Genomic DNA, 27115 nt, shown 5'->3' with positions numbered 1-27115 from the left:
CACATCTGCTTAAAGCTACAGCTACATAATATATACCATATATTGTATATCATTTTTTTATTGTTTCTTTTTCCCGTAATACTCGTATGTATATTCTTTTGTATATTTCACTTACATCATTTTATATCTTTATGCAGTTTGCTAAAAAAGTTTCGTGTGCCTTGTGTAATATGCGCTTCATTTGTCGCTTAAAAATAATATATATTTATTTACTACTAATACCTTACTAAAATCCAACATTTTGTGGTTTTGTTTCTGTAAACTGATTGTACAAAACATGCATATAGGTAATTTAGTATACCAACTTTTGGATTATACATTTGCAATACACGTACACACACCTTAGGTATTTTTTATATTTATGTTTTGAATATAATCCTTAAGAATACTCATCTAAAGCATTTTCAACAAGTTTAGCTAGAAATTATAGAGAATTGAAATAATATTAAAGCCTGCACGTTCTGCATTTATCTGTGTGCGTGTGTGTGAGTATCTATGTGTGTTAATTTCTTGCAGAAACAACCAATTTTGAGTCTTTAGTTACGCATTTACTTCATTAATTACATAGTACACATTTGTTTTGTTAGCAAAATAGTTGTAAAAATTGTAGCACTCTCTAGATACTACTCCTAGATGGCATAGGCATAGGTTAGTGCGGTACGTATTGGATTGGCGCCCTAGCGAATTACAGAATCAAATTAAATACAATTTTTCAAAAATTCTATGTTTATGGCTGTTTGTCTTATTTTATTTAGTTTGAAATCATATCTAATTCAGTTATTTCACTTTGATGTGGCGGCCAGTCTAATACGCATTCTAAACAAGTACATAATATTAGTTGTATATAGCTATAAACATTAGTTACACTATTTAATTATCATTTGCTTACTCCATTTTTTGTTGTAAATAGTACATCAATATATGCATGTATAATACATATAGCATAGATATTCTGTACTCTTTCATTTTCAATTTATTTAAAGCTGAAACCCACGCATTGTAGTTAGTATTTTCATGTATTTTCACTTGGCTAAAACTAGATTTATATATGCCTAAAAAAGGACTCGTCTTTATTTTCGTTTTTAAACAACTGATATAATTTCACTTTTGTTTTCATTTCTATTCTTTTGTTAAGTTTTTTTTTTTTTTGGAAAATTTTGTGCAGAGTTTTTTATTGTCAATTGCACATTTCACTGGAGTTTCAAAATCGGTTAGGTATTCAGATAAGTATTATTCTCGTATAAGTTTTTGCTTCTAACCGCAGTAATACCCATCAAATGCTCAATATCAGCAATATTTTCCGTTTTCTGTATTTTATTGTCTATAATTGTTTTCTAATTTCTAATTGCATATACGTTTTAACACACAATAGCTTGGGATAATTTTTGATTACCTTATAAACTATTATTATCATCTTTAAGTAGATCCATTTATTATTAGGATCTTTTATTTTAATATTCTTTTCTTTTTTTGTTGGCGGCAATCATACATTTTTGTTTGATTTATTTATAGTCAGATATACAGATTGATTTTTCAAGTATTTCTTTTTATATTTAACCTATGCTAAGTGTGGGGTTCTTCTGATAGGTACATACATGCTTATATATCTTTGATTTCTATAAGTATAACACAATAATTTTGCTACAACTCAATCGACATTTATTTTATTGTCCACGATTCACGATATTTAGACACAAGGATTATGTATATGTTTGGGTAATATGTAGGTCAATTTTATATGTATGTCATATATAGGGATACATATGTATAAATATGTAAATTGATTATGCAGTTTTCATTGACATTGGTTGTTGAGCTTTTTCTGGTTTCTGGTTTCGGTTCATAGAAATCTCTTTGTAAAAAATTGACAAATAAATTCGGCAAATTGACATACGATTATGTTGCCCAGATTTTAATTTCTTTTGATTTTGTATTTTATATCGTACTATCGGCTAGATTAGCTCAATTTTTGGTAGCAAAATATATATAAATATATATATGGTGTGTGGTGTGTGTGTGTGTATTGGGTACAACAACAGTTTTGTTTTGTACTTTGTGCAAACGTTTCAAGGATATGCTGTATTCATATATCGTATATGATATATCATATCAATATTGTCGCTATATATATGCTAGGTATACATTATGTAGGATTATATAATATGGGAAGTGGAATTTACTTACGCTCCTCACTATCATAGAAGTCAATGCCTTTGGGCTTGCCATTATGGTAGTTATAGGGCTTACGTTTTCTCACCGGACCCGCCGATAGTTTGGATAAAATGTCGGGTCCGCCCGGATGTAGATCGTATTTCTGTATGGGCTCTTCGTTGGCGGGACGTGAATGTTTCTGGATTTGTTCGTGTATCCACGGCACATACTTGATGACATTGGCATAGACACCAGGCAGTTTGGGATGTGCACACATAATTCCCCACGAAACAATTCCACCGACAAACCAACGATCCTTCTCACCCGGATACGGACAGAGTAAAGGACCGCCCGAATCGCCCTAAATAAAAAACAGTTTAAAGTAAATATAATTAATAATCAAAAACAATATAAATCAGGGAATTAAACCCATAGTATCATTTAAAATGTCAAGACCTAACGAATTTATTTAAATTTGAATGCAGAATGAATTTAGAGGCGCAACCATTATTAAAATGACATTCCGCTTGAAAATCGGTTAAGTTTTGATAAAGTTATGGCAGTTTGAAGTTGGTCAGACTTTGGATCTAGCAACTTTACAAGTCAAAATTTTTGTTTAAGGTTCTGGTTTAAGGTTAAACGTAGTGTATTAAATATAGAAAGACTTACCTGACAGGCATCCTTGCCACCATCATCATATCCTGCACAGACCATGCCATCGGATACTGTCAAGTTATCCAACCATTCGTCACACTGATTCCTCGTAATGATCGGCACCTGTACCTCGTTGATAATATACTCATAGGTTGATTTGGCTATAAATAGAAAAGTTGTTACATTTTATAGAATATTTTATATTTAAATATAGCTATTAGGTTTACTTACGATCCTTATCGTCACGCTTGCCCCAACCGATGACCGTGCAAAGCTGCTCCGCTCTCAACATTTTGACATTGGGCGGAGGCAAGCACACAGGCAGCAAATGATCATGGAAAGCTACTCGAGTGGCGAGCTGGAAAATAGGAAAATTAATTTTCATTAATAAATATTTTTCTATGTGAGCTTAAAACGATTGGAAAGTCGCATATTTAATATATTTGACTCTGACCCTGTTAAACAATTGAAAATAATATATATAAATTAATCTAAAAATAAAAATAATCAAGAGAAAATTAAAATTTTAAATAGAAATAAATAGTTGAAAATTTTAAAATAATATTAGTAGCTCAGGACTGTATGCACTTAAGAAAAATAACACAGAAAAACAGAAATTTAATTTTTATTTAAAGAAAATAGAAAACAAATTTAAGAAAGTTTAAAAAAATTGTTTAATTAAATGCTTAAATGAAAAAAATAATTAAATTTAAACTAAAAATACAAAAAGAATTTTAAATACAATTTAAAACAAATGAAAATTAAAAAAGATCATATATTAAATAAAAATAAAAAAAATTTAAGGTATAGAATAAATTAAAATTACCTGAAACAGGGCTATATCATTGTCATGGGCAATGGCCATATTGTACTGCGGATGGGGTATAACCGTCTTGACCTTGACCTTTTGCGCCGTGTAGGTGAAGGAGTTGCGACGCGTGACACCCAGTTGTATGGTCCAATCCTCCAGATCTATAACAGTGTGACTGATCAAGCGCGAATAAAAGGAAATTAAAAGCAATGATTAAATTTTAGCAATTAATTTTCACTAGTTAAGATTAGAATACTCACTTGCCCACACAGTGGGAGGCGGTGAGAACCCACTGATCGGAGATTAGGACGCCGGCACAGTAGAACACCTTTTCGGGTCCACCCAAAATGGCTGCAAGGAACGGCCAATTGCCGGGATTAGCCTTGTCGCCGCCAATGATGCGCCTGGAGGGACGCTGTCTGCCACGTTTGACCTTGCCACACTCTGTGGGATCCAGTAGACAGGTTAACTTGGAACTTAAGTGTAAACCCGCCACCAAACTCACCGAAATTGGAGCAGGTGAGCTCTGCTATGGGATAATCCTCGGATTGCCGGCAATTGGCAAACTCCTGCATCAGTGTGGAGCGTCGTTTGGCGTAGAGCTTCCAAATGTCAGTGGATACATTGACCGAGGCCAGCAGAGGACGATGAGTGCGTTGGGTGACCACACTGGTGGCATTCACCGAGGAGTAGCCGAGTATGGAGCACACGGCACTTGGCGAGACGGCACGATCCCAATTCTTGACACAGGCGGGCATCCATTGGCGCTTCTTCATGCGATACACCTCCAAGACACCAGAGCCCACATCGCCATTCCGTTCACTCAGACGCACTGCAGCAAGAGTTAATATTAAAGTAACTTTCAGATGATTTACGAGCTGTACAACTTACAACAATTGCGCTCATCCTGGGCGTAGGGACAATCATTGACGCCATCGCATATGTGATTGGTGGTAATGCATCGATCGTCACCACAATAAATCTCTCCCTCCTTGCAACGTGGACAGCTGCTCTCATCCTTCTGATCCATGCAATCCAAGTTGCCATCGCAGACATATTCATTGGGCAGGCAACGGTTCTGATCGCAGAGGAAGCCATCGCATTCGGGATTCGCCGACGATGTCATCACATCCCGCACCTCATCCAATCCCACACAGTCCTCCGCACTCGAGAAGTCCTTAAACAGCTTGCAGTTCAAATATTCCGGCAGGCTTAAGCCAAAAACATCAAAAAAGAAACCACAACGTCGCATCGTCTCCGTGCAGAGCGTCTTACACGGCGGCACTGTGGCACTGCGGATCGAGGGTAGTATAAGAAGTTTGTAATAATAATATAATAATTATATAATGAATATTAAATATAATATAGGTAATAATAAGGCAATATATGTCAAAGAACTAAACCCTTAGCATTGAAATATATATCTAGATCTAAGAAACAATTTTTTAAATGAAATTTGAATGCAAAATAAAGCTAGAGGCCAAGCCATAATCAAAATAATATTCTGCTTGAAAATCGGTTGAGTTTTTATAAAGTTATGACAGTTTCAAGTTGGTCTTGCAACTTTACAAGTCAAATTTGTGTCCAATTTGGCGTGATTTTTTTACAAGAAAATAAAGGGTTTTAGAATATAGTTTAAAGTGTTTTTTTAAGCTAATTACGGCATATGGATTATAAGCGACAACTTTAGATTAAAAGTTTTCAATTTTCAAAATAATAAAGGGAGGATCCTTAGCTCTAGATCTGGACTAAAACATTTTTTATGAGCGAAATGTCATTTTGTTCATGGTCTGGCCTCTAAAATTATTCTGGATATTTATTTACTTTTATTTATTTATTTATGCACGACTAAAAGCAGTCGGCAACGAAAAAAATTACCAAGTATAAAAATTAAGTAAAAGATTAAAAAAAAAATAAAATTAAATATAAATTATGAGCTGTAAAAAAAAAAAAAATTAAAATTAGAATTAGATTTGGGGTATGCAAAAATAATAAATGATCCAACATTTGTTGCAAGAATTGGGGAAAACCCATAAAAACCCAATCAGAATTGAAATTTGTTTATTAAGAAAATTTACTTCTTTCCGACCATCATTCACTATTATAGCATTTTTGGAAATTGGTTTTTATTTTAATTTTACGTTTTGTATATTAGGGTGAAGTGAATTTAATTTTTTTTATTTTCGAAAACGCTGTATTTATAAATTGCATATATCTTAATAAAATAAAAGTTTAGTTCTCCATGGTCACTTACCCACTTTGTCCACACTTGGGCACAAACAACGTGCAGAGAAATAAGGAGACCAATTCATAGCAACGCACATCGACCAATGCCTCATATGATTCGAGATCCTGCGGGTGAGATTGCTTAATGAAATGGCTAACAGATGGTCTCATAATTACCACTTGAGTTTCTATCTGCCCAAAGTGCCCAATATAATTGGGAAAGACGGTGTAATTGTAGGGTATCTGCGGTCCCTGGCAGAACTTCACAATGATGGGCAGACAAGTGCCAGGCGCTGGATTTTTGCCAAAGCTCCTAAAAGTATCCTCCACATGGATGGTATTGATGATCGTCTTGTTCACAAACTTAATGGTCGGATACGCATTGAAATAGGCTGCCAAACCGCCGGCAATGGCCAACAGGGCGAAAGCATTGATCAATATCTGGAACAGACGGAACTTCAACCTGCCATTGGTAATATACGGATTGGAGCTCTTGCGACGATTGATGATCTGCGGGAGTTAAAACATCATTAACATTAATATTATATTTTATATTAAATTTATATTAATATCCACTTATTTTTATTTAAATGTATTATTTATTTATTTAAGCTCTTCTAAGGTAGTTTAAATCCTTTAAATGAAGTCTAGATTCAACATTAAATAAACTTGTCATTTTAGATAGAAAAATTTGTAATTTCAATTTTTTTTGTTAATTTCCAACTTTCATAGCTTTGTCAATACTTGATAAACATGTTATTGATAGTGCTCTGATCCATCAATTCAACACATTTTTCGAAAATGATCGTAATGGACAAAAATAATTTTTTTTTGTTTAGTTCAGGATTTTAGAACAATTTTGCTTCAAGAAGTAAATTTCTTAAAAAAATGTCCCTTAAGATCACTTCGCAAAAGGGGTCGAATTGAATATTGAAAAATAACTAATTTCCAAACATATTAATTTATTTTAGTGATGTAAAAAAATCGATCTTGGTTTTTTAACATGTTATGTCTTTATATATATTCATTTATATGCATATTTTTATAATTTTCAAACATATTAATTTATTTTAGTGATGTAAAAAAATCGATCTTGGGTTTTGAACATGTTATATCTTTATATATATTCATTTATATGCATATTTTTATATGAATAAAACCGATATATCGATGTATCCAGTTGTTTCACATCAAAAATTTTTTTATTAAAAAAATGGCAAGAATATTCTACCCTTTAAATATTATTTAAATAAAAATGAAATTTAAAATTGAAAAAGACAATTAATTACATATTTGAATGAATAAGATAAAATGATAAAATTGACATATTCATTTGTAAATTTTTTTCAAAAAAATTAAATATAGTAGAATATAGAATAGAAAATGTACTATTATTTTTTAGTAAGGTTTATAATTTGATATAATAAAATATATAATATTAATATATAATAATTATAAAATAAATTAGAAAACTTGATAAACTTAGATGATAGTTTACCTGGTGCTGCAAGGACATGGTATGCGGTGCTCCGTTCTGAAAGCGGACGATGGTTTGTAGGCTGCTGGGCGTGGCACTTGCGCACTTGTTGAGCGGTGACAGCGTCTGGGGCGGCTCCAGCTCCTCGATGGGCTCATGCTGGACGCCCTGACGACAGACAATAGGTGCAGGAGCTGCAAGAGAAGTAACCTAATATTAATTCCAATTGAGATAGAGATTTGGGAGCACTTACCGCTGCAGAGTCGCTTGGCGGACAGGGAGGGCAAGAGCGGTGCCTCCATGAGCTTGGGATTGTAGCCGGGACTGGATGTCTGACTGAAGCTGTCGCTGGATATGGTCGAGTCCTGGCGAAAGTTCAGCTTGCCCCGCGACGGCGTCGACTGTCCACCAATGCCAAATCGTGTGGGTGCCAAATCCATGAGAGGTTGACGCTGCACCACGCTCGGAGCGGGAGTCTTGCGTGTGCTCTGGGCAGCCGAGAGCAGCGGTGTCTCCATCAGCTTGGAACTGTAGCCGGGACTGGAGCTGATGGAGTAGCTGTCGCTGGAGAGCGTCGAATCCTGACGCTGCTGCAACTTTGGATAGACAATGGGCGGCGGCTTGTTGCGATTCAATTTGTTGCGCACCGTCAACGGCGGCTGCGAATGAATCTTGGGCATGGAGTCCATCGCCTCAAACGAGTTGAGTATACGCAACGGTGGCTCCGGCGGACCTGGACGTTTCGGATTGCCCACTGCAGCTGGGCCAGCACTCAACGAGACGGATGTGGATGACAGGGTGGCACTGGAAATGGTGCTGGAACCGCTGCCGGCGGATGAAGTGGATGCCGAAGCGGAGACGCTGCTCGTTGTCTCGCTCGAGGAGCTGTGCTTTGAGGCCGGCGGTGGCGGTGGCAACTTTGTGGGCAGCTGTGGCAACTTGCGTGCTGGCACTGTGGGCAACTTGTTGTTGCTGTTGTTGCTGCTGCTGCTGCTGTTGTTGTTGTTGTTGCTCATCATATTGTTGCTGCTGGCATAGAGATTATTGTTGAGCTTGTGCATCACATCGTTGAGGGCAGCACGTTCCAAGCGGCACGTATCCTTGGCCAGCGGCGAATCAATGCAACTGGACATGGGCTTGTCATCCAGCGAGGATTGCGTGTCCACCGATGAGAAGCGACTGCGAAAATCAACGCTCGTCGAGGAGCTGGAGGCGAAACGTTCACTGTGTCCCCCAGCCGATGAGGAGGAACCATAGGCCGAGTCCACGGTGCTGCTGGAGGAGCGCTGAGCACGCTTGCTTGCCACATAGCGAGTGTTGTGATAGCCGGCGACCTTGACAGGTGTCGAGGTTAGTGACTCATCGAAAACTGAATTCTCCAGACTCATGCGGTCGTCATCGGAAATGCCATCGGCATCCGCGTATGCCGGACGTGTGCCAATGTCAACAAGCAGCGCTGATTGCCCACCCACACCACCCACAACGCCACCCACACTCAGATTAAGTGGGGCTGTGGCAGCGGCAGTGCCAGTGGCATCCATGCCCCCATTTGTTGGCTGTGGATAAACAAACACATTGCTCGCATTGCTTGCCGTATCCTGGCAGCCAACATCATTCGGCCAACCGCATTTGGCTCGCATCATTTGGCGTCGTGGTATCGGTGGTGGTGGCGTCACTGGCGTGTCCACACGCACCAGCTGCTGCTGATGCTTACCCGCTGCGACCACTGACAGCGGTGCTCCTCCTGCTCCTACTCCTGCTCCTGATCCTGCTCCTACTCCTGCTCCTACTCCTGCTCCTGTGGCTGACTTGCAATATTTCTGAGCCGACATGTTTACCTGAGCAATCCACACGATAATAATAAAAACAGATATGCAAGCTTTAAGCGTAAATGATCGACTAAATATATACCCTACATACCCAAAAATACCTTAACTCTCATTAAGTCTAACCTTATACCCACGTTTATATATACAGTATGTCTTCTAATTGTTCTGACAAAATGAAAAACATATTTTTCGGTTTATTCCTTATTTTATTAGGATCTTAAAAAATGTTGAACAAAGGAAACAACAAAATTCCAGGGAATAACACCCAAACCGCTACCGGAACCGTTAACCGAAACTAACCGTTTCACTTTTAGTACCGGAACTGAAGCCATAACCGAAGGAAAATTCTCTGTCAAGAACCTAATACCGAAACGTTTGTACCGTTACGGTTGTGGTAAAATTGCTAGGTCAAAGAGTTGTCCAACTTTCAACTGTCAAAACTTGATCAAAACGGAACAGATTTTCAAACGGAATGTCATTCTGGTCATGATTTGGCCTCTAAATTCGTTCTGTATTCAATTTTTGTTCATTTTGAAAATTTAATTATTTTCTACCAAGATTCGATTTCGATGCTAAGGGTCCCCCCTTTGAAATATCGAAAATTCAAAATTTTAAATCTCAAGTTTTCACTTTTAATGAACTCCTTCTATCGTAATTAGCATAAAACAACACTTTAAACTTGATTCTGAGACCTTTCAATTTTTCGTAAAAAATCATGAAGAATTGGATAAAAATATTGACTTGTAAAGTGGTATAATCCGAAGTCTGACCAACTTCAAACTGTCATAACTTGATCAAAACTGAACCTATTTTCAAGCGGAATGTCATTTCGATTATGATTTGGCCTCTAAATTCATTCAGCATTCAAATATTTCTTAATATCTTTTTTTTTGATCTAGGTAGACTCTGTTGTTATTGCTGATCAAGAAGACATATAATTTATGGAGTATGCAATACTTTATCTACCCGTTACATATTTTACACAAACTTATACAGGGTATAATAAATAAAATGGAAAGTAGAAAGTCAAATGGCAATACTCTCACTCAAACTCTTGGCCAATGAGTCAGTCTAAGCCGTCAGCTAAGCTCGCAGTGCATTAAAAAAAGCGAGACGAGTAAAAAAAAGGCTGACACAGCTTCTCTCAGAAATAGCAAGAGGGGAGACGAGAATTGAACTTTGTTTGCCCCGCAGATTTGTGCGCGTGGCACACAAAACATTTTTGACGTGCTCGCCGTAGGATGATGAGCCAAGTGGAGGCTGGAGCGGAGGTAGAGGCTGCGGTTGCGGTTACGGTTCATGTGGATGCGGAGGTATGACGAGCTGCAATGTGTGCATAGCTTTGGGGGAAAAACTGCATCTGCACATTCATCGATCTCATAAATTATGCAAAGCCAGCGAAACTTGCTCAAAAAGTGATGCACCATTTAGCCTTTTTATAGCCAGTTTAAAAGAGAGATTTTTGGCAGCTAAATATTACTATCTATAGAATGATCTCTTAATCATTTTTTTTTAGCAACTATTTAAGAATGTTAATATTCAATAATAGTAGCTATAATATCTATAGATACATAAGAAGAGTCTAATGTGGATAACAAAATAAAACTTATTGTATTATTTCTAGAAATTTTGAAGATCCACAATTTCCCTTTAGCTTATCAAATTATTTTTTAGAAAATTATTGAATTGCATATTGTAGTAATATTTAGCACACGTAGTCATAAGTAGTATGTAAGACTGTATTATATTGTTAATAGTGTTATTTATTAATTATATTTATCGCACTGTAAATATAATTAATCATTTATCGATTACTAAGTAGCGCCCTCTGGCGTGAATAAGAGCAAGCGTCACTTTTTTGAAGGGACGCCGCCCGGTTAAGACTGAATAAATTATAAAAGATCGGAAATCTGAGTATTTACTTATTAAAATAACTCCTGACTATAATATTGAGTTTAAATAAAAGTTTACGATAACACGAAAAAAGGCTTGAACTATATTTTAATATAATTTGAACTTAAAGCAGTTTGGCTATATCTATCAAATGCTTAAACTAAAGTTTGGCATACATTTTTCACATCTTCTACCAAATGTTGAAGGTATTTAGCCTTGTTTCGAGTGCACTTTGTATACCAGATTTTTCCTACTTTTGGCCTAGACAATTAATCAAAGCGGAATTTAATGTAACTCAGCGTCTTTCTGGGATTTCATCAAGAGCTTACCAACAGTTCCGAGGCAGTTTGGGGCAGCTGCATTGCTTTCTGCTTATCCTCCAGCATGGGATAATAGTGGGAGGAATGGCGACGGACGATGCTGCTGCCGTTGCTGGGCAAGGGGAGAAGGGTAACCGATTTGCATTGCTCCTGTTGCTTGTCATAAAAATCCAGCAGCGAGTTGAGTGGCAAGGCCAAACTTGAGGCACGCTCCGAGCTGCAAGAGATAAGTTATGTTTTTGTAAGTAAGGAAGCGAAAAGAAAGACGCAGAGTTGCAAACCACAAAAATTTAGGTTGGCTTGAGCAATAAGGCAAGTTTTCAAGAGACTCTGAGCACAAGTTTCTTTGAAAATAATATTCATATAATTAATTATTTATTTATAGGCTTCAAAGGCTTGTTTCAGAGCTGGTTACCAGCTTTAGAAAGTTGAAGAAAGTACTTACCGTGTTCGATTGCGTTGGGCATCACTTGAGTGCGGATCCTGCGACACGCTAAGAAATTGTTTATTCATATCGAGTGCGTTCATGTTTTAATCAGCGTCATTAAGCGAAATCAAACTGCAAAGATAGAAAGAAAGTTTATCGTTAACACGCATGTGGCAATTGGAAAACTTAGGCAAACTAACTTTGACCAAACAACACTCACACACTCGTACACACACTGTGCATGCTGTGCATAACCAATTTGAACTACGAGTCTCAACAGCCGAATGCAAAATCGCCATGAATAAAAATCAATTATGCAATGGCTCAATGGCTCACACTTAGCTCAGTACGTGACAATAAATCGGCCAAAATGCAGTAATCACACACGCACACACGCACACTCGCACACACTTACACTCTCTTACACACTCACACAGCTTTTGGAGTATATGAAGATGTCGTTGAACGATGGCAACAACAGCAACAACAACAACGACTACAACAACGACAACGGAAACGTTACCATGCCACGCAATTTGGCCTTTTGTGTCTAATGGATATGCCATTAGCCTGGGCCTCATAACAAAACACCGATGCAGACAATGACATTGGCCTCTGGGTGAGAGAGAGCAGAGAGCAGAGAGCACCAATATTTTGATATTGACATTGGTATTGTGACAAGACTTTCACTTAGAGATGACCACGTGACGTGATTTAAAGCACTTTTGGTTAATATTGATAAAATGTCATAACCAAAGTGATAAAGAAACTATTGATAAATTATAAAAATATAAATAAATACAAGGCAAATATTACTTTATTTATTTATTTATTTAGCCATTATTGTGTAAAAGTGAAATTTATTATTTAAGCTATATTTATTTAATAATTTTCTAACTCTTATATTTTTTTGTTGGTATAATTAAATTCTTATATGAATCCAAAGTGAAAGAGTTAAATATTAACTGTAACTTCTTGCAATGTGTTTTTATTTATTTAAAGTTTGTTAAGTCTTTCGTTTTTGAATAAAATTAAATCCTCGAAATTATACATCTATTTGAAACCAGCTGATTTAAGCTAATATTATAATATTATATTCTATAACTAAAATAAATCACATAAAAAAATAACTATTTAAATCACTTCAAAATTATAAATGTTAAATAATAAGATAAGCTGTCGGAATCACGAGCTCATCTCATATTTGCAATTGGCTTTGTTGTAGCTATAGTTCATTATCGCAATATTGTCATATTTGTATCCTGTATAAGTATGTCTGTATGTCTGTATGTCTCTATAAATATGTATAAGTATCTGTGCTTTACTGTCAGCCACTTTCATATGGCCCAATATTCATTTGTTGACTCTACGCTCCCCCTCAAAATGGATGAGACTTGTGGAAAAATGTGTCAGCAGATGGGTCTTAAAGCTGTCAGCATATAATACACAATATTACGATGGCTCCATTGCCTCATTGCCTTTGACATTGGTAAGTAAAGCCGCTTTTAAGTTGTTGCTGTTGTTGTTATTATTATTGTCTTGGCAAAGTGAAATAATTGAACGATTTATGAGCTGCCTGCTCAATTGTGATTGAGTTCTGGCAGCCAAGCTGAAGAAGGAAGAACTCTGTTTGTGTCACATCAATAAAAAAAAGTCGAGTCAATAAATCTGATAATTTATTGGGCCGTAAAGTAATTAACTTTTAAGTCACACTGTGTTTGCCAAGCGTGCGAATATGAATGCCACAGGTAAAAGCTGCCATATGGTAATACATCAATGCGACCCAAATTGAGCTGAACACAAACGAGTACACAATTTTCCAGCTTTTCACATTTCCAATGCCAGAGCAGAAATCAGAACAGAGCGAGACAGGTGCAACAGGTGAAAGTGGAAGTGCAAGGCAACCAGGACAATGCATACACACGGAACAAACCCCTCTGCCTGCCCCAGCCAACCCCCAAGCAAAGAGGGGATGCAACAGTAGAACCACCTCCTGCCCACCGCTCAACCATCCAGTCACCGTGTCACCCTCAAGCCAAACTGTTCTGCTCGATAATGTGTCAAGGACGTTAATTGACACTAATAGGATTCAGTCAACTCTGTCAGAACAGCAACAACAACAGCCACCACAACTACAGGGAAGCTGTCCTCGTGTGTTGCTTCCAGTCGAATTCGCAGGAAATTTTGTTGCAATTTGCAGTTGTAGTTGCAAAATGCCAATTATTTGTTGCATTTCATATGCTAAAGCGCTTTACTGAGAAATACGTAATCTCACTTTTAAATAGAATTCTGCTTCACATACATAGTTCGAGTGAATTAAGCTTAAAATAGGTTGCCATATGCTGACTGAGACTGACTTGTTGAGTAAAAGTAGTAAGAGCTGAATCCTGATCACCAGCAATTTATGTGCATTTCTTAATTTCTTGGAAGAATTTGAAGAGTTCTTCAGCAAATCTGCTTAAAAATATCAAGATATTCCTTCCTTTTAAGCTAACTTTAGTATGCTAAATATTTTAACATTTATTATGCTAGTTAAATTAATAAATTATTCAAATTTCTATTTATATTTATTTTTAACTGCACTTAAGTTAATTTGCATGTGAAAATCTACTTTGTGGCCGCAATTTGCATTGTTATAGCAATAATATTAAATAAATTGTCTGTGAAAATATTTGCAAAACTCAGCTTAGCAAAAAACCGCATTCAAATGCTGTTGCTCTCTCTCAATTCCTTGTTGTTTTTGTTGCCAAAGTAACTAGCTGATTAACTTGAAATTCCGTCTGCCATTTCCATATACAGAATGTAATTTACTGTGTTAACTTTGTGCAAATATTTTCCCCCAGCAACAACAACAATAGCAACAGTGGCAGCTGTACAACTAGAGGTATACTTAATATTGTTTGCCAAAGCAATCAGCCACAACAACAACTACAACAACAACAGCAGCAACAACAACATCAATGAAAGAAATTTTCATTTGTATGGAATTTAAACCTTTTCAATCTTAAGCTTGCAATGATTTGCCCCACCAACTTGGCCAACAATTTTGTTTGGCACTGTGATTTGTGATTTGCAATTTGTTTGGTATTTGAGAAATTTTTGAAAAATTGACACTTGGCACATGCTAGACAAAGACGACGTGGATGACGATAATGATGACGATGACGATGACCCCGTACATCATTAAAAGTAGATCTTTGAGCAATCGCCGGACAAGCACTTGACGACTGTTTATCTTGGACTGACGAGCAGCAGCCGTTGCAGCAGCCGTTTCTCCTCCCTCTCCCTCGCTGTCTCCCTCTCTCAATACGTTGCCAGGACGCCTCGCTATCTGACTGCCAGCTTCCACTGTCCCCACTACTTCTACTTTATCTCTTGCTTTGGCTTTACTTTATGCGTCGCAAATTCGCTTTAGGCCACATGCGAAGTGCTCTTGAGGCTCGGCTAACAAAAGCAAACAGTTTATGGTTCATATGAGTTTAGAATTGGCATTAAGCATACAAATGCCAAGTAAATATAATTTATTTTTCATATGTATACGTATTTGTATGTGTGTGGAACGTGCACATACACATTCATCACGAATTTCCATGCATTTTTAATATTTATTTGCCGACGGAGCAACGGAAATGCCACTCAAGCAGCTTAAACCACACAAAATTGAATTATTTCCAAGTAAATTATAAATTGAATTTGAAATTTCGTTCATATCTAAATTATTTGGTCATTTAAGCAATTACACAGTTTAGCTGTTGGTAAGGTATTAATATAACAAAACATTTGCTGATTGCCCTAGAAAGTATGCTATTTTATTTAGAATAAATTTGATATGACTTTCTTAGCCGTAAAGTATTCTATACTTTTGGACAGAATAATAATATGTGTTTGTATAAAAGCTATAATTTTTATAGTATCCAATTTTAAAGCTGTCTTTTAATCGGACTCCCACTCGAGTCTATAGTTTTGCTTTATGTATGAATTTAATATGGAAAAGCCTTTTTTAGAAGTCTTAACTTGATTGCTGTACTTTTTGGAAGAAGCATAATTCGTAATTAAATAATAGCTTAATTGTTTTTATTGTTTATTTGTGAGCTGGCTGTAAATCTAATACATTAACTCCTTGCATATAGTCTATTGACTTTTCAAATTAGATTTAGACATTTTATGATGATTTCCCCGAAAATAATGTTTAATTTTTGTTTGTAACTGTATACAAATTGCATCCAGCTTCTAACTTGGGCATAAAAACAAGTCTGTAACATAACTTTCAAGTCGGAAATTAATATGACAAATTGCCCTAAAAAGTATGCAATTATTTTTGTGAAAAGCATAATTTATCATTGTGCAATAGCTGAATTATTGTTATTCAGATAAAATCCAACTCGTATTGCATTGAGCTCATAACATCATTAAAATGCCAACACATGGTCATTTCTTTATGGCTGTAAGTTGTGCAGGCGGAGGCCAATTACCAAACATCCCATCAAATTGCCTGGAGGCATTGCTTAATTTGTCTTGGCAACATCCTGGACCCATTGGACAACTGTTTAGCTGAGCAGCTGGCTGGACAATGCTGGATATGGGCGAGGCCAAGGCCGAGACATCACCAATCATGACTGACATGGGTGCGACTTCAACGGACGTGTGTCCTAATAATGTTACCCATATGGGATATTCTCGTTTCTCTCACTTCTCTTACTCCTTTCTTTTGGCTTTGCTTTCTTTCTTGCCCATTGCTCGCATATTTCCTCATCCGCTTGTGGTCCAAGCTTCTTGGAATTTCATTACTGTGCCTGTCAGCCCAGTCCGTGAGCTAGCACGTAAAAAAAAAAAGAATGGAAAAATGGAAGAAAAAAAATCATGAAAAATTTCAACAACGTGTGTGAGTGCCAGTCCCAGTCGTAGTTTGAGTGTTTGAGTATCTCTGAGTATGCCAGTGTGAGTGCAGTTATGCGTAAAATTTCTAACTCACAATATTCAAAAAATTTTTTTTTCTCATTTCATTTTTTACACTCGCTTTTTGTTTGCTTTGCGTGACGACCTTTGGGGAAGGAGCATAATTTAAATTTATTACCCTGCTGCTAGTTATTTTCCTTTCATTTGCGTTGTGTCATAAATTATGTGTGCGCATTTAATTAGTTTGTGCAACAGACGACAAGTTGTCAGGTGCTCGTTACTTGCAACTTTCTGATTGCTTTGAGAGTTGGGGATAGAGAAAGTTAAAGAATCAAGTATGCTGTTTGATTAAGTGCCCTGAGTTAAATTAAATACTCGATTGAATAATGTTTATTTGAATACGACATTAATCTACAAGTCAAACCATAAATAAAGAGATATTATGTTCGCATAAGAACAAATAAATTATTATTTATTATTATTAAACTATCATTTAAAATATATTTCACATGGAAATCGATTTATTTCCAAGGTAGCTTAAGTTCAAAGGTTCTTTCAAAAACGTGCAAGTGAAATTCAGGGATTGCAAAGGTATATTGAATGTCTTTTAACAATTTTGTAATAGTTTGATGTCTAAAAAAACCCTGGGAATATTCAGTTAGGTATCTGAATTTTTCTAATTTTTCTGCAGAACTTTTGCCAAGTAATCAACGCTTTCTATTTACAAAAGAACCAAAGAAAGAACGCAGAATTGCAAAGCGCAATTGCGAAAATTATAAAAAACTAAAAGCAAATTTGTAAAAAAGCGTTGTTTTAGTTAGTTAAGCAATTTGCTTATATGCTACGCTTGTTGTATTCCAGGGAATACACACAAAGAAGAAGAAGGCAAATGACATTGTAAGCAGAATCCATTAACTAAATAAGAAATGGCAACAACAATAATGACATTAAGCACAACAACAAACAACTAAGTTGCACTTCAAAGGTGAATATAATGCTACAATGAGTATTACAGCGGGAATTACACATACACACAGATAAATTCAGATACAGATACACAGACAGCACAGAATTACAGATACAGATACACAGACAGCTATAGATACAATAACGTAATGTCTGTGGGAACTTAACGTAACGCAATGACAAACAGAATTCGTTGCGTTTTCTACATACACACACACACACACACACTCGCTGGCACGCCCATAGAATTAGCAAACAAAATATTATAGACACACACACACATTCATACACTCACACACACACACACATGCAGAACAGACGCATTGAAAGCGAACAAAATGAAAACCATTGTAAGTAATTGTGCAATCAGAAATGCGCTAGTGTGAGACATAATGTGATTGTGCGATTGTGACAACCAGCATGGGTATGTGTGTGTGTGTCTGTCTCCCTCTCCTTCTCTCTCTCTCTCTCTCTCTATCTCTCTTGCTTGCTGTATTGTTATGCACGTGCTACAAATGGCGCTAATGTAAATCCAACTATGCTCAAGTCTACGACTTTTAAATCAAAAGGCGCAAAGGCAAATTGTTAAAAATTTCAAAAATCTCTATGTGCGATTGTAAGTGTGAGTCTGTGTGTGTGTTGTTGTTGAGTTGTTGTTGCTTCTGTTATCGGTGACCTCTGCAACTGGTCATTATTACGAGTGTTCTATACGGAATTCAATTTTGCCTACATCCGTTCGCCTGATTTGATTATACCCTGTACAGAGACATAACTAAAATGGGGTAATTTAAGCTGTACAGCTTGAATGACCTATTAGTTATGATGTGCTTATTTAATTAGGCTAAACTGTAGAAGGAAGATGAAAAATGTGTTTAAAATATCGTCTTTTCGATTTACAAGCACATTTAAAAAACAAACGACAATTATAAAATATAATGTTAAATTTACCATTAAATTAAATAACTGAAAAGAATAAAAAAAGTAATTTAAAGTTAAAAATCAAATTTAAACTGAATTTGATTCACTGTCGTCTTATTTTAGCTCTGATTTAAGTTCCTGAGGTATGAAATGCCATTTTCACTATTATTATAGCTTGTATATAAATAAAAAGAAAAGATGGATTTAAAATCGAGCAGTTGGGAGAGAGTGATAAAGACAAAAGGAGTGAGAGAGAGAGAGAGAGAGAGTGAGATTAAAACTGATTACATCTGAGACGAAACTGCACAAAATATTGATATTTAAGGGATATCTGCAAGTCGTTGACTACATAAAATACTGTTGAAACCATTTAAATTTGCTTTCATTTTCGTTTTACATTGAATAGGCGTGTCAACGAGTGACAGTCATCATCATCATCATCATTATCATTATCATTATCATCATATACACTCTCCAGTGTCAGTTCCGAATTTGGGCCTTTCAATTTCATTTCGTCTCATTTCCGTCAACTTTACCGATCGCTGAAGAAGATGTGTGCGTAAATGTGTGTGTGAGTGTCCGTGTGAGTATATGAAATTGAATGTCATTAAATGATGTGGTTCGAGTTTGAGTCTGAGTCTGGGACTAAAGTCTGCCTATGTCTACTATATCTAGGCTGGCTGGAATGTTTGCCTGCCACTCAGCTGTCATGTTTGATTTGCACATGAGTGAAATGCAGAAAATTGTGCTTACAAATGGGCGGCAATTGGGCGTAAACTGAATGGATATACATTAGAGTGGGTCAATTTGTATGGAGTAAAAAAAGTGCACCAAGCGGTTATCAAAATCGTAATCTTCGATGAATTCTAAGAAGAATTGCCCAGGAAACCATTGGTCTAAAATCAATATAGAGCTTCCACTTTTTAAGTAGAAATTATACATACGTATTATTTATTTGGGTTTTTGTTTGTTAGGTGGAACTTACCCCAAAAAAAAATAAATAACTAAAACCCCAGATAGAGCACGATTTATGATGAATTTAGAAATAAAAATAATTTGGATCGGGCAATTAGAACGGCAGTAATAGCTTAGTTTGAATTTAAATAAATCAAATACATGCCCCTAAAAGCACGCAGTAGTTTTTATATTTTTGGAACAATTCTAAATAGAATTCATGTTAGATTAAAATTTTAATAACCGCTTTGTCGCGAAAAAAAAATGGGCCCACTCTATTATACATATATACTGTAGCTTCCCCTTTCCCTTCGCATTACTTTCTTTCCTCTTTCATATTTTTGTAACTTTTATACGCTTGTAAATGTGAATGTGAATGTGAATGCGAACGTTTACTTGACGCAAATAGTGGCCGTTGTTTAAATCCACAAGGATTTTGCATTGTCATGTCCTGTTTACATGTGAGCATGTATTTGTTGTTGACCAACTTGCGAGCAAAGTTTTAGCCCAGCTCTAACAATGGCTTTCCATGTACTCTGCACGGATTATGCCATCAATACACTTGCTAGAGCTCAGCTTGATAAGCACGTGTCTTCTCTGCATATGCCACGCCCCTCTTCCTCACATACACACACACACACACAGCATTTCCTGGCACCATTAGAGTTGATTTCAAGCGAGTCCTCTTAAGTTTAACAAACTTTATAAATACACTCGAATGCAACCAATATCAATTCAAATGAAACAGATTTTCCCAGAATTATCTCAAGGTAAATAACTAAAGAAAATGTGGAAGTGAAAAAATAACTATCATTCTCAATGCAGCATTGAAATCATTGAATTCCTGCTAAAGACTTTAAAGTAATTTACAATTTCCCTCGAACTTTGCGATTTTCTATTAGTTTTCTTGCATTTCGCAGTGAAATATGAAAATACTTTGAAGTGCTAAGCAAATTGAAATGAATTTTCAAAGCGCAATAAAGCAAAGTTTGATTGTTAATCACTGCAATTGATAGTTTCTTCAGTTTGTGAAACTTTTTACTCTGTCAATTTCCAGCAAAATATGAAATTAAATTGGATTTCTGCAACATTTTAGATCGATTTCTTAAGCGTATAAAACTAAAGTAGCATTATTGATTGCAGTGATTACTGCAACTTATAGATTAAAAGTATTAACTACTATCAACTTGATAATGTTCATTTTCTGGGCTTAACTTTTTATTTTTTCAATTAGTTGGCGAAATTTGAAATTACTTTAGAGTTTTTCTATTTGTTAGTTTCAAAAGCAAAAGAGATTTCAACTGATTTATTGATAGATTTTATGTTTAACTTTCTTTTTCTTTATCAAAACTCAATTTTAGGGGCTTAACTTTTATAAGTTCTGAATTATCAAAGTAAATCTGCTGAACTGACTAAATATGCTTAACTTTCAGTTCGTTAAACAAAATTCAATCAATTTTCTTAATAAGTTTACGATTTGTATACAAGTTTGCATTTTAAATTTAGATAAGTGTCGCTGTTTAACAGCCAATTTACAGGGACACAAGCAATGATTATTTACTGTCAACAGTCAACATCATCATCAACATCAACATCTACATCATCATTATTGTGATTATCATAATGCTTGTTGTTGTGTCGTCTTTAGTTTACATTTTGATCAGCAGCAGTGTTGATGATGACAATGACAACGTTGGCAGCTTTACTTTCATTAGACAAGGCGCCAATGGTAATATTGACTGAATGATAAACTGACTGACTGACTGACAGACTGACTGACTAACTGAAGCAGCTGCTTTGTTTTTGGAGCGCACGTGGCAGCGGTTTATGATGCCTGGTCGAGCAATGAATCTATCTATGTATCTACGAGTATTTCAGTGTGAGTCTTGTATGTGTGCGTGTGTGTGTGTGTGTGTGTGTAACGAGAAGACAAGGCACAGGATGTCGAAATGTGCTGATAGATGTCGCTCAGGGCAAGTCGCGTGCTCGTGAGATACAAACGTCAGGCAGGAAGCCGCACCGTGCACAGTGGGAGAAATTACCATTTTAGCGACTATTATTACAAATATCAATATGTTTTGTATTTATTATATTGTACTAAATTCGCTTAAAGTTAGGCTTAAAATAAAAGTTGAAGTATTTTTTTTTTATTTGGTTTAAACTCAACAATCAGACAATAAAAAATTTCGACTAAAAATATTATTAATTTATTTCCTTAAATGCTTAGCATTTCACATAAAAAATATCAACTTGCCGAAAACTTTGTTTTTTTTTTTGTAAGTTATTTATTTATTTTAGCGAAATTGCCCACTGTGCAGCGTGTGCACTGAACTGTAGGCAGTCAGTCAGGCAGACAGTCAGCGAGTCAGTCCGTTCGTCAATGGATCTATTATGTGGTCATATGGTAGCTTTTATCAGTTAGTCGCCCAGACATGAAGCTAACCATTAAGCGCTTGTATTTTATTTGCCACATTTCAATTTCATTTTCAGTTCCCAGTGTTTGGGTGTGTGTGTGTGGGTGTTTGTTCAGCGACTATGCCGGCAACTGTTTTAACGGAAATTGATTTTTGTACTTGAACGCTTTTGCCACTTGTGCGCAGTGATTGTACCACGGGGCGTATGAATATATAGAGTCGAAGCTGCAGCTGAACCATAACTGAAAGTGCAACTGCTTCATAATTTATTTGTGTGACATAAATTTCAATTGCATTCATTAGACGCACCTCAGATTTTAATTAGATTTCAATCGCATTTCAGGGCACGATTTGGCATTGAAGCAGACTTATGAGATTGCAACACGCAGCCAGAGAGTCTGTGGCAACTGCGATAGCAGACAGACATACAAACAGACAGACAAACAGACAGGCAGGCAGAGACTGGTTTATGGCCTGGCTAAAAGGCAGCGCCAAGGACACACAATTTGGTGGAGCGAGCGGCAGCTTATCCTGGCTGCAGCTGCAACAGATTGTTGTTGCCATCCTTGCTCATCCTTCTCCAGTCCTACTCCTTCTTCCCCTCCCTCTCCCACTGCCATTGATATTGCTGTGGCGCAATTTACTGGCATTAAATTATCTTGTTATTCAGCTATTGTATGTGTGTTCTTTCAATTTAGTTTTTCTTTCTATGTATCACACTGTTGCCTGACTTATCTGTCTGTCTGTCTGTGTTTTGCAGTTGTTGCCCTTGGTACTGCGAGTATTTTCATTAAAATCATATCAAACGAATTTGCAACTTAATTAAAATCTCATCTAAAACAGTTGCCAAGCTACGTATTCAGACTTAGGCTCAGTTTCAGTTTCTGTATCAGTCTCAGTCTGTGTGCTAATGAGACACTTGTAACTATCATTTGCATCAAAAAGCACTTTACCAAAAACGAAGTCAACCTCAAATCTGGCAACAGTTTTTATCAAGGTTCTTAAGTACTTAAATTAAGTGCATTTTTAAGCCGCTTAAGTTAATGGCTTAGAAGTCTCACAAACCTAATGAAAATCGCTTTTTATGTTGAAACTTTTTCTCTAAACAAAATAATTGCCCAAATTGAAATTGAGGCAACTTTGGCAATTCGATTTTTGCGCCAGTTAAATAGAGAAAAATATAAAAGAGTTGACAATTAAATTGAATACCCTGTAGGCAGTCAAAAATTAAAACAAAGTAGTCTGTTTTAATTTGTATTGAACTTTAATATAATACTTAAATTTTTAATACAAATAAAAGATGTTTGGAAAATTAAAATAAAATAAAATTAAATGTCTTCTTAATATTTCTATACAATTCTATAAAAAACACAGAATATTTATGGCATCTGTCATTAGATCGTTTGATTCTAATAAGGTTGGATAAAAATGTGTTAAATTTTTTCCATTTTTCTATCGTTTTATTTTAAAGTTTAAATTTTAAATATTTTACGAAATAATTTCAAGGAGTTTTTTTTTCATAAATTGTCTTTTTTATTATCATTAACAGACAACACAATACATGTTGTCCTGTTCTTTTGAATATTTTCAATTTTCTCTCTATATGCATATTTCTTTTTAGAATCTTTCATAATAATCTCACTTGGAGCCATGCCAAACAATTGATTTTAATTGAATGAAAAGTTCATGGACTTTGGTCTTGAGGAGCTGTAGAATTAAGATGCCTGCAGCGACTGTCTGGGTCACAGCAGACATGGCTAATTGATTTTGCATTATATTCAAGGGAAGATGTTGAAGGCGAATACACTTGAAATACACCCGTAATTAGGTAGATGTATATGCAGTCCAGACACTGAATTGGGGTTACATATCGATAAGGTTATTGTGGGTAAAATATCTAATGAATATTTGTGTGTTTTTATTTTGTGGGGCTGTGCAGTAAATGCAGAAAGCGGCTTACAAACTCGTTGTTATTTGCCTGATTGAGCACACACACACACACACACACACAAACGTATACAGTATACAGAGCAAAGCACCGTTGTATTGTGGTTTTTTTTTTCATTTTTGTGGGGTCTTTATGTAGCAGTTATTTTGTTTTTGCTTCAGCATCACAATCGATTTTCGGCTTGGCTTGCTGTGTGTATCTCTATGTGTGTGTGTGTGTGTTTGTGTGTGTTTGTGTATTTGTTGTGCCTTTGCCAGCCTAAATGCCAAATTGAGTTTTGCAGCGTCCAAGCGGCCCGCACAAGTTGATAAAACTTGCGACCGTTTCACGTTCAACGTGGCGTATAAGTGTTTTTTCTTGTTAGTCACACGTACACACACACACAACTCTGTGCCGTGTAGCTGTATCTGTGTCTGTGTCTGTCTTTGTATTTATATATGTATTTATACATCTTATTCCCGTCTTGCTTACTGTGCTTTGTGTGTGTATCCGTGTGTGTATCTGTGTGTATCTGGCCTGTTTGTTTGCCACTTCAACTCTGTCAGGACTTACAGCTTTTCCGTTTTCTTCATCTGGCCCTGCACGTGTGTGTGTGTGTGCGTGTGTGTAGGCTGGTGTCTTGGCATTTTTTTTATGCCTAAGTCAAATAATGCGCTAACACATCATTTCACACTTAAATGCTGTAAAAATATGCATAAAGCTCTTTCGCCTCAAACAGTTTGCTCACTAACATTTTTCATTTATGAAATACATGCAGTTATAACCTCTGTTTACTAAATATATATTTTTTCCCATTCTTTTTTCGAAAATTTACATTTTAGATGCATAAGTAATGCTTTGAAATGATGCATATAATTTCCAAGATAAATATTTGACAAGAAAATATAATAGTTAATTGTAAATACAACATTTAAAAAATAATATCTAAAGCTTGTTTTTTGTAAATATTTTAAGTAATAAACATAAGTGCTACACAAATCATATATACGTAACACCTGTGATTAATTTTTTTTTGAATTAAGTGCCACTAAAAATAGCATTAAAACAGTTTAAATAAAATATACAAATGTTTAACATAAAAAAACAAATAAATAAAGCATACAAAATTATGCTCCATTTGCTGTTAAGTCCCAAAACATTTCTGTATAATTTTTTCTTTCTCCTTTTTTTCTCTCCTTTTCTTTTTTTTTTTTTTTAATTTTTTTTTACTTACATATCTCAATTGCTGTTTGAATAGCGCACGGCGGTTGTCGGTTGTTGGTTGTTTGTTGTCATTGTTGTTGTCGTTGTTGTCGTTGTTTGTGCGTTGACTGGCAGCATCAATCTCTGTTCAGCTAAAGCATTTGGCATTTTTTACACACAGGCGACGTTTGTTTCGCTTTTGGTTTCGCTTTCCGTTTCTATTTCAGTTTCTGTTTCTGTTTGAGCTTCAGTCGCGCCGCGGGCTCAAATAAAATACACCTCAGTTGTTGTTGTGGCCTTTTTTATGCCTATATGTTGTTGTATATGTTTGTGTGTATCTTTATTTCGTGCTTCGCTTACAAAATTCACGCAGCAGTCCAAAAATATGAAGCGCACAATATATTTTTAGTTGATGTGCACACCAACACACACACACAGTCACATACACGTTTGTCTTGTGTGTGTGTGTGTTGTGTGTCTGTATTTGCCTTGATATTTTAAGTATCCTGTTTGCGTTTTGTGGGCTTTCTGTTGCCTACTTTTGAGCGCTGCGCTGTTATTATTCTTTGTTTAGTATTATTTGGGTAAATGGCATCTCATTTTTCGACACGTTGTTGGCTTTACCGTCTTTATAATTCGTATTCAAATGTCTTGTTCTTCTTTCTTTATATATAATTTTTTTTTCTTTTTTTTTCTTTTTTTGTAAAAAGACGTGAGTAAATTATGATTTGATTGGGCTTCTTAAATATATTGTTGATTTATTGTCAGCATTAACTTCTTAGTCTTGGCCGGGTGCAAATAACAATGTGCAAATGTTGTTGCTTAATATTAAATTATTGTCACACTCACAAGTTCACACTTTTGAATACAAACTCACATGTTGTTTGTTTATTGTCTTGGCATTTAATTAATTTCTCATGAATTTTACTGCATTTCAATTGAAAGTCAATTTTTGCTCACACTTTATTTAATTGCTTTTTCCTTTGAAATGTTGTTCTATCTGCTTCAGCTTCAGATGCTGCGGTCGTTTGTCTCTGTATTGTTGTTGTTACTGTAACTGCTGCTGCTGCTGATGATGCTGTTGGTGTAAGTGTTACTGTTGGTATTGGTATTGGTATTGGTGGTGGTGTTACCGTTGCACGCGCCGCACTTGTAGCACGTGCTTTGGCCACGACGTCAGTCTACGACAACCGCCTACGCACTGCAAGCACTTCGTCGCGTCGCGGCCATTTCAATTACAAATTCTTGCAAGAGCGCGAGAGGCACTCAAGTAAATTCTAATTCAACATCGATTAACAAACGAACCGAGAAAAATAAATCGACTACAATTATCACAAATCGATAGGCATCGTGTATTAAAATTAAGTTTAGAAAAATACAACTTCCGCAAGTACTTTAACCCTTATAAATGTTAACATTTTTATTTTGTATATTTTATTTGTATAAAACACTGTTAAATTTAATTAAATTTCATTTAAATATGCTTAAGAATAAGCTTCACAGTCTACGCGCCATAACAAGCAGTCAATTATCGCTTTTGCGATTAATTCCTCATATATCGATATACATGTTTAACGCTCTCTTAAAAGTGGTGAGTTTCTAGTGAGCGCCTGTTGGCATGCAATGGTTTTTTATACAGCTGCTGCTGCCGGGACCGGCTATGTTAACTTTCATTGGATGTTGCCAGAGAGCCTGAGGCAGGCTGCTCTCTCTCTCTCTCTCTCGCTCACTCGCATGCTCTCGCTAGCACCAAACCCACCACATTGCTCACGCTCTTTAGCGCTTTAGGCACCGTTAGTTTGAAAGTGAAAGCCTATAACCCAGGTTATTTTTTGCATATACCACGTATAGGAAGTGTGCGTGGGGCATATAAGTTGGCAAAAAAGGAATCATTACTTTGTAAAATGAACTGAGGCATATAGTAAAATACAATTGCTTATATTTCAACATATTACGATAAATAAAAAAAGCACATTAAGACATATTAGATACAATACAGCATATTTGTTGAATATTTGAACAATTACGAACCAATTGCGATACAACTTC

The 27115-nt window shown here is 35.9% G+C and overlaps 1 protein-coding gene across 1 annotated transcript in view; it reads right to left on the bottom strand.

The window, feature by feature from the left end:
- Positions 1-96: 96 nt before the first annotated feature.
- The window catches only part of LOC117785274, a 34141-nt gene continuing 7122 nt past the window's right edge, over positions 97-27115 (bottom strand). Inside the window, exons 2-14 of the mRNA XM_034623215.1 lie at positions 11807-11920; positions 11371-11578; positions 7573-9157; positions 7341-7513; positions 6020-6352; positions 5871-5968; positions 4508-4908; positions 4122-4448; positions 3877-4060; positions 3632-3791; positions 3037-3163; positions 2821-2966; positions 97-2512 (exon numbers count right to left, since the gene is read on the bottom strand). Coding sequence (XP_034479106.1) covers positions 2177-2512; positions 2821-2966; positions 3037-3163; positions 3632-3791; positions 3877-4060; positions 4122-4448; positions 4508-4908; positions 5871-5968; positions 6020-6352; positions 7341-7513; positions 7573-9157; positions 11371-11578; positions 11807-11889 — 4161 coding nt within the window. The 5' untranslated portion in view covers positions 11890-11920 and the 3' untranslated portion in view covers positions 97-2176. The remainder of the gene's footprint in view (positions 2513-2820; positions 2967-3036; positions 3164-3631; positions 3792-3876; positions 4061-4121; positions 4449-4507; positions 4909-5870; positions 5969-6019; positions 6353-7340; positions 7514-7572; positions 9158-11370; positions 11579-11806; positions 11921-27115) is intronic.

Source organism: Drosophila innubila (assembly GCF_004354385.1).
Source record: "Drosophila innubila isolate TH190305 chromosome 2R unlocalized genomic scaffold, UK_Dinn_1.0 1_C_2R, whole genome shotgun sequence".
Taxonomy (NCBI): domain Eukaryota; kingdom Metazoa; phylum Arthropoda; class Insecta; order Diptera; family Drosophilidae; genus Drosophila; species Drosophila innubila.
This window is presented reverse-complemented; position numbering and strand designations above follow the sequence as displayed.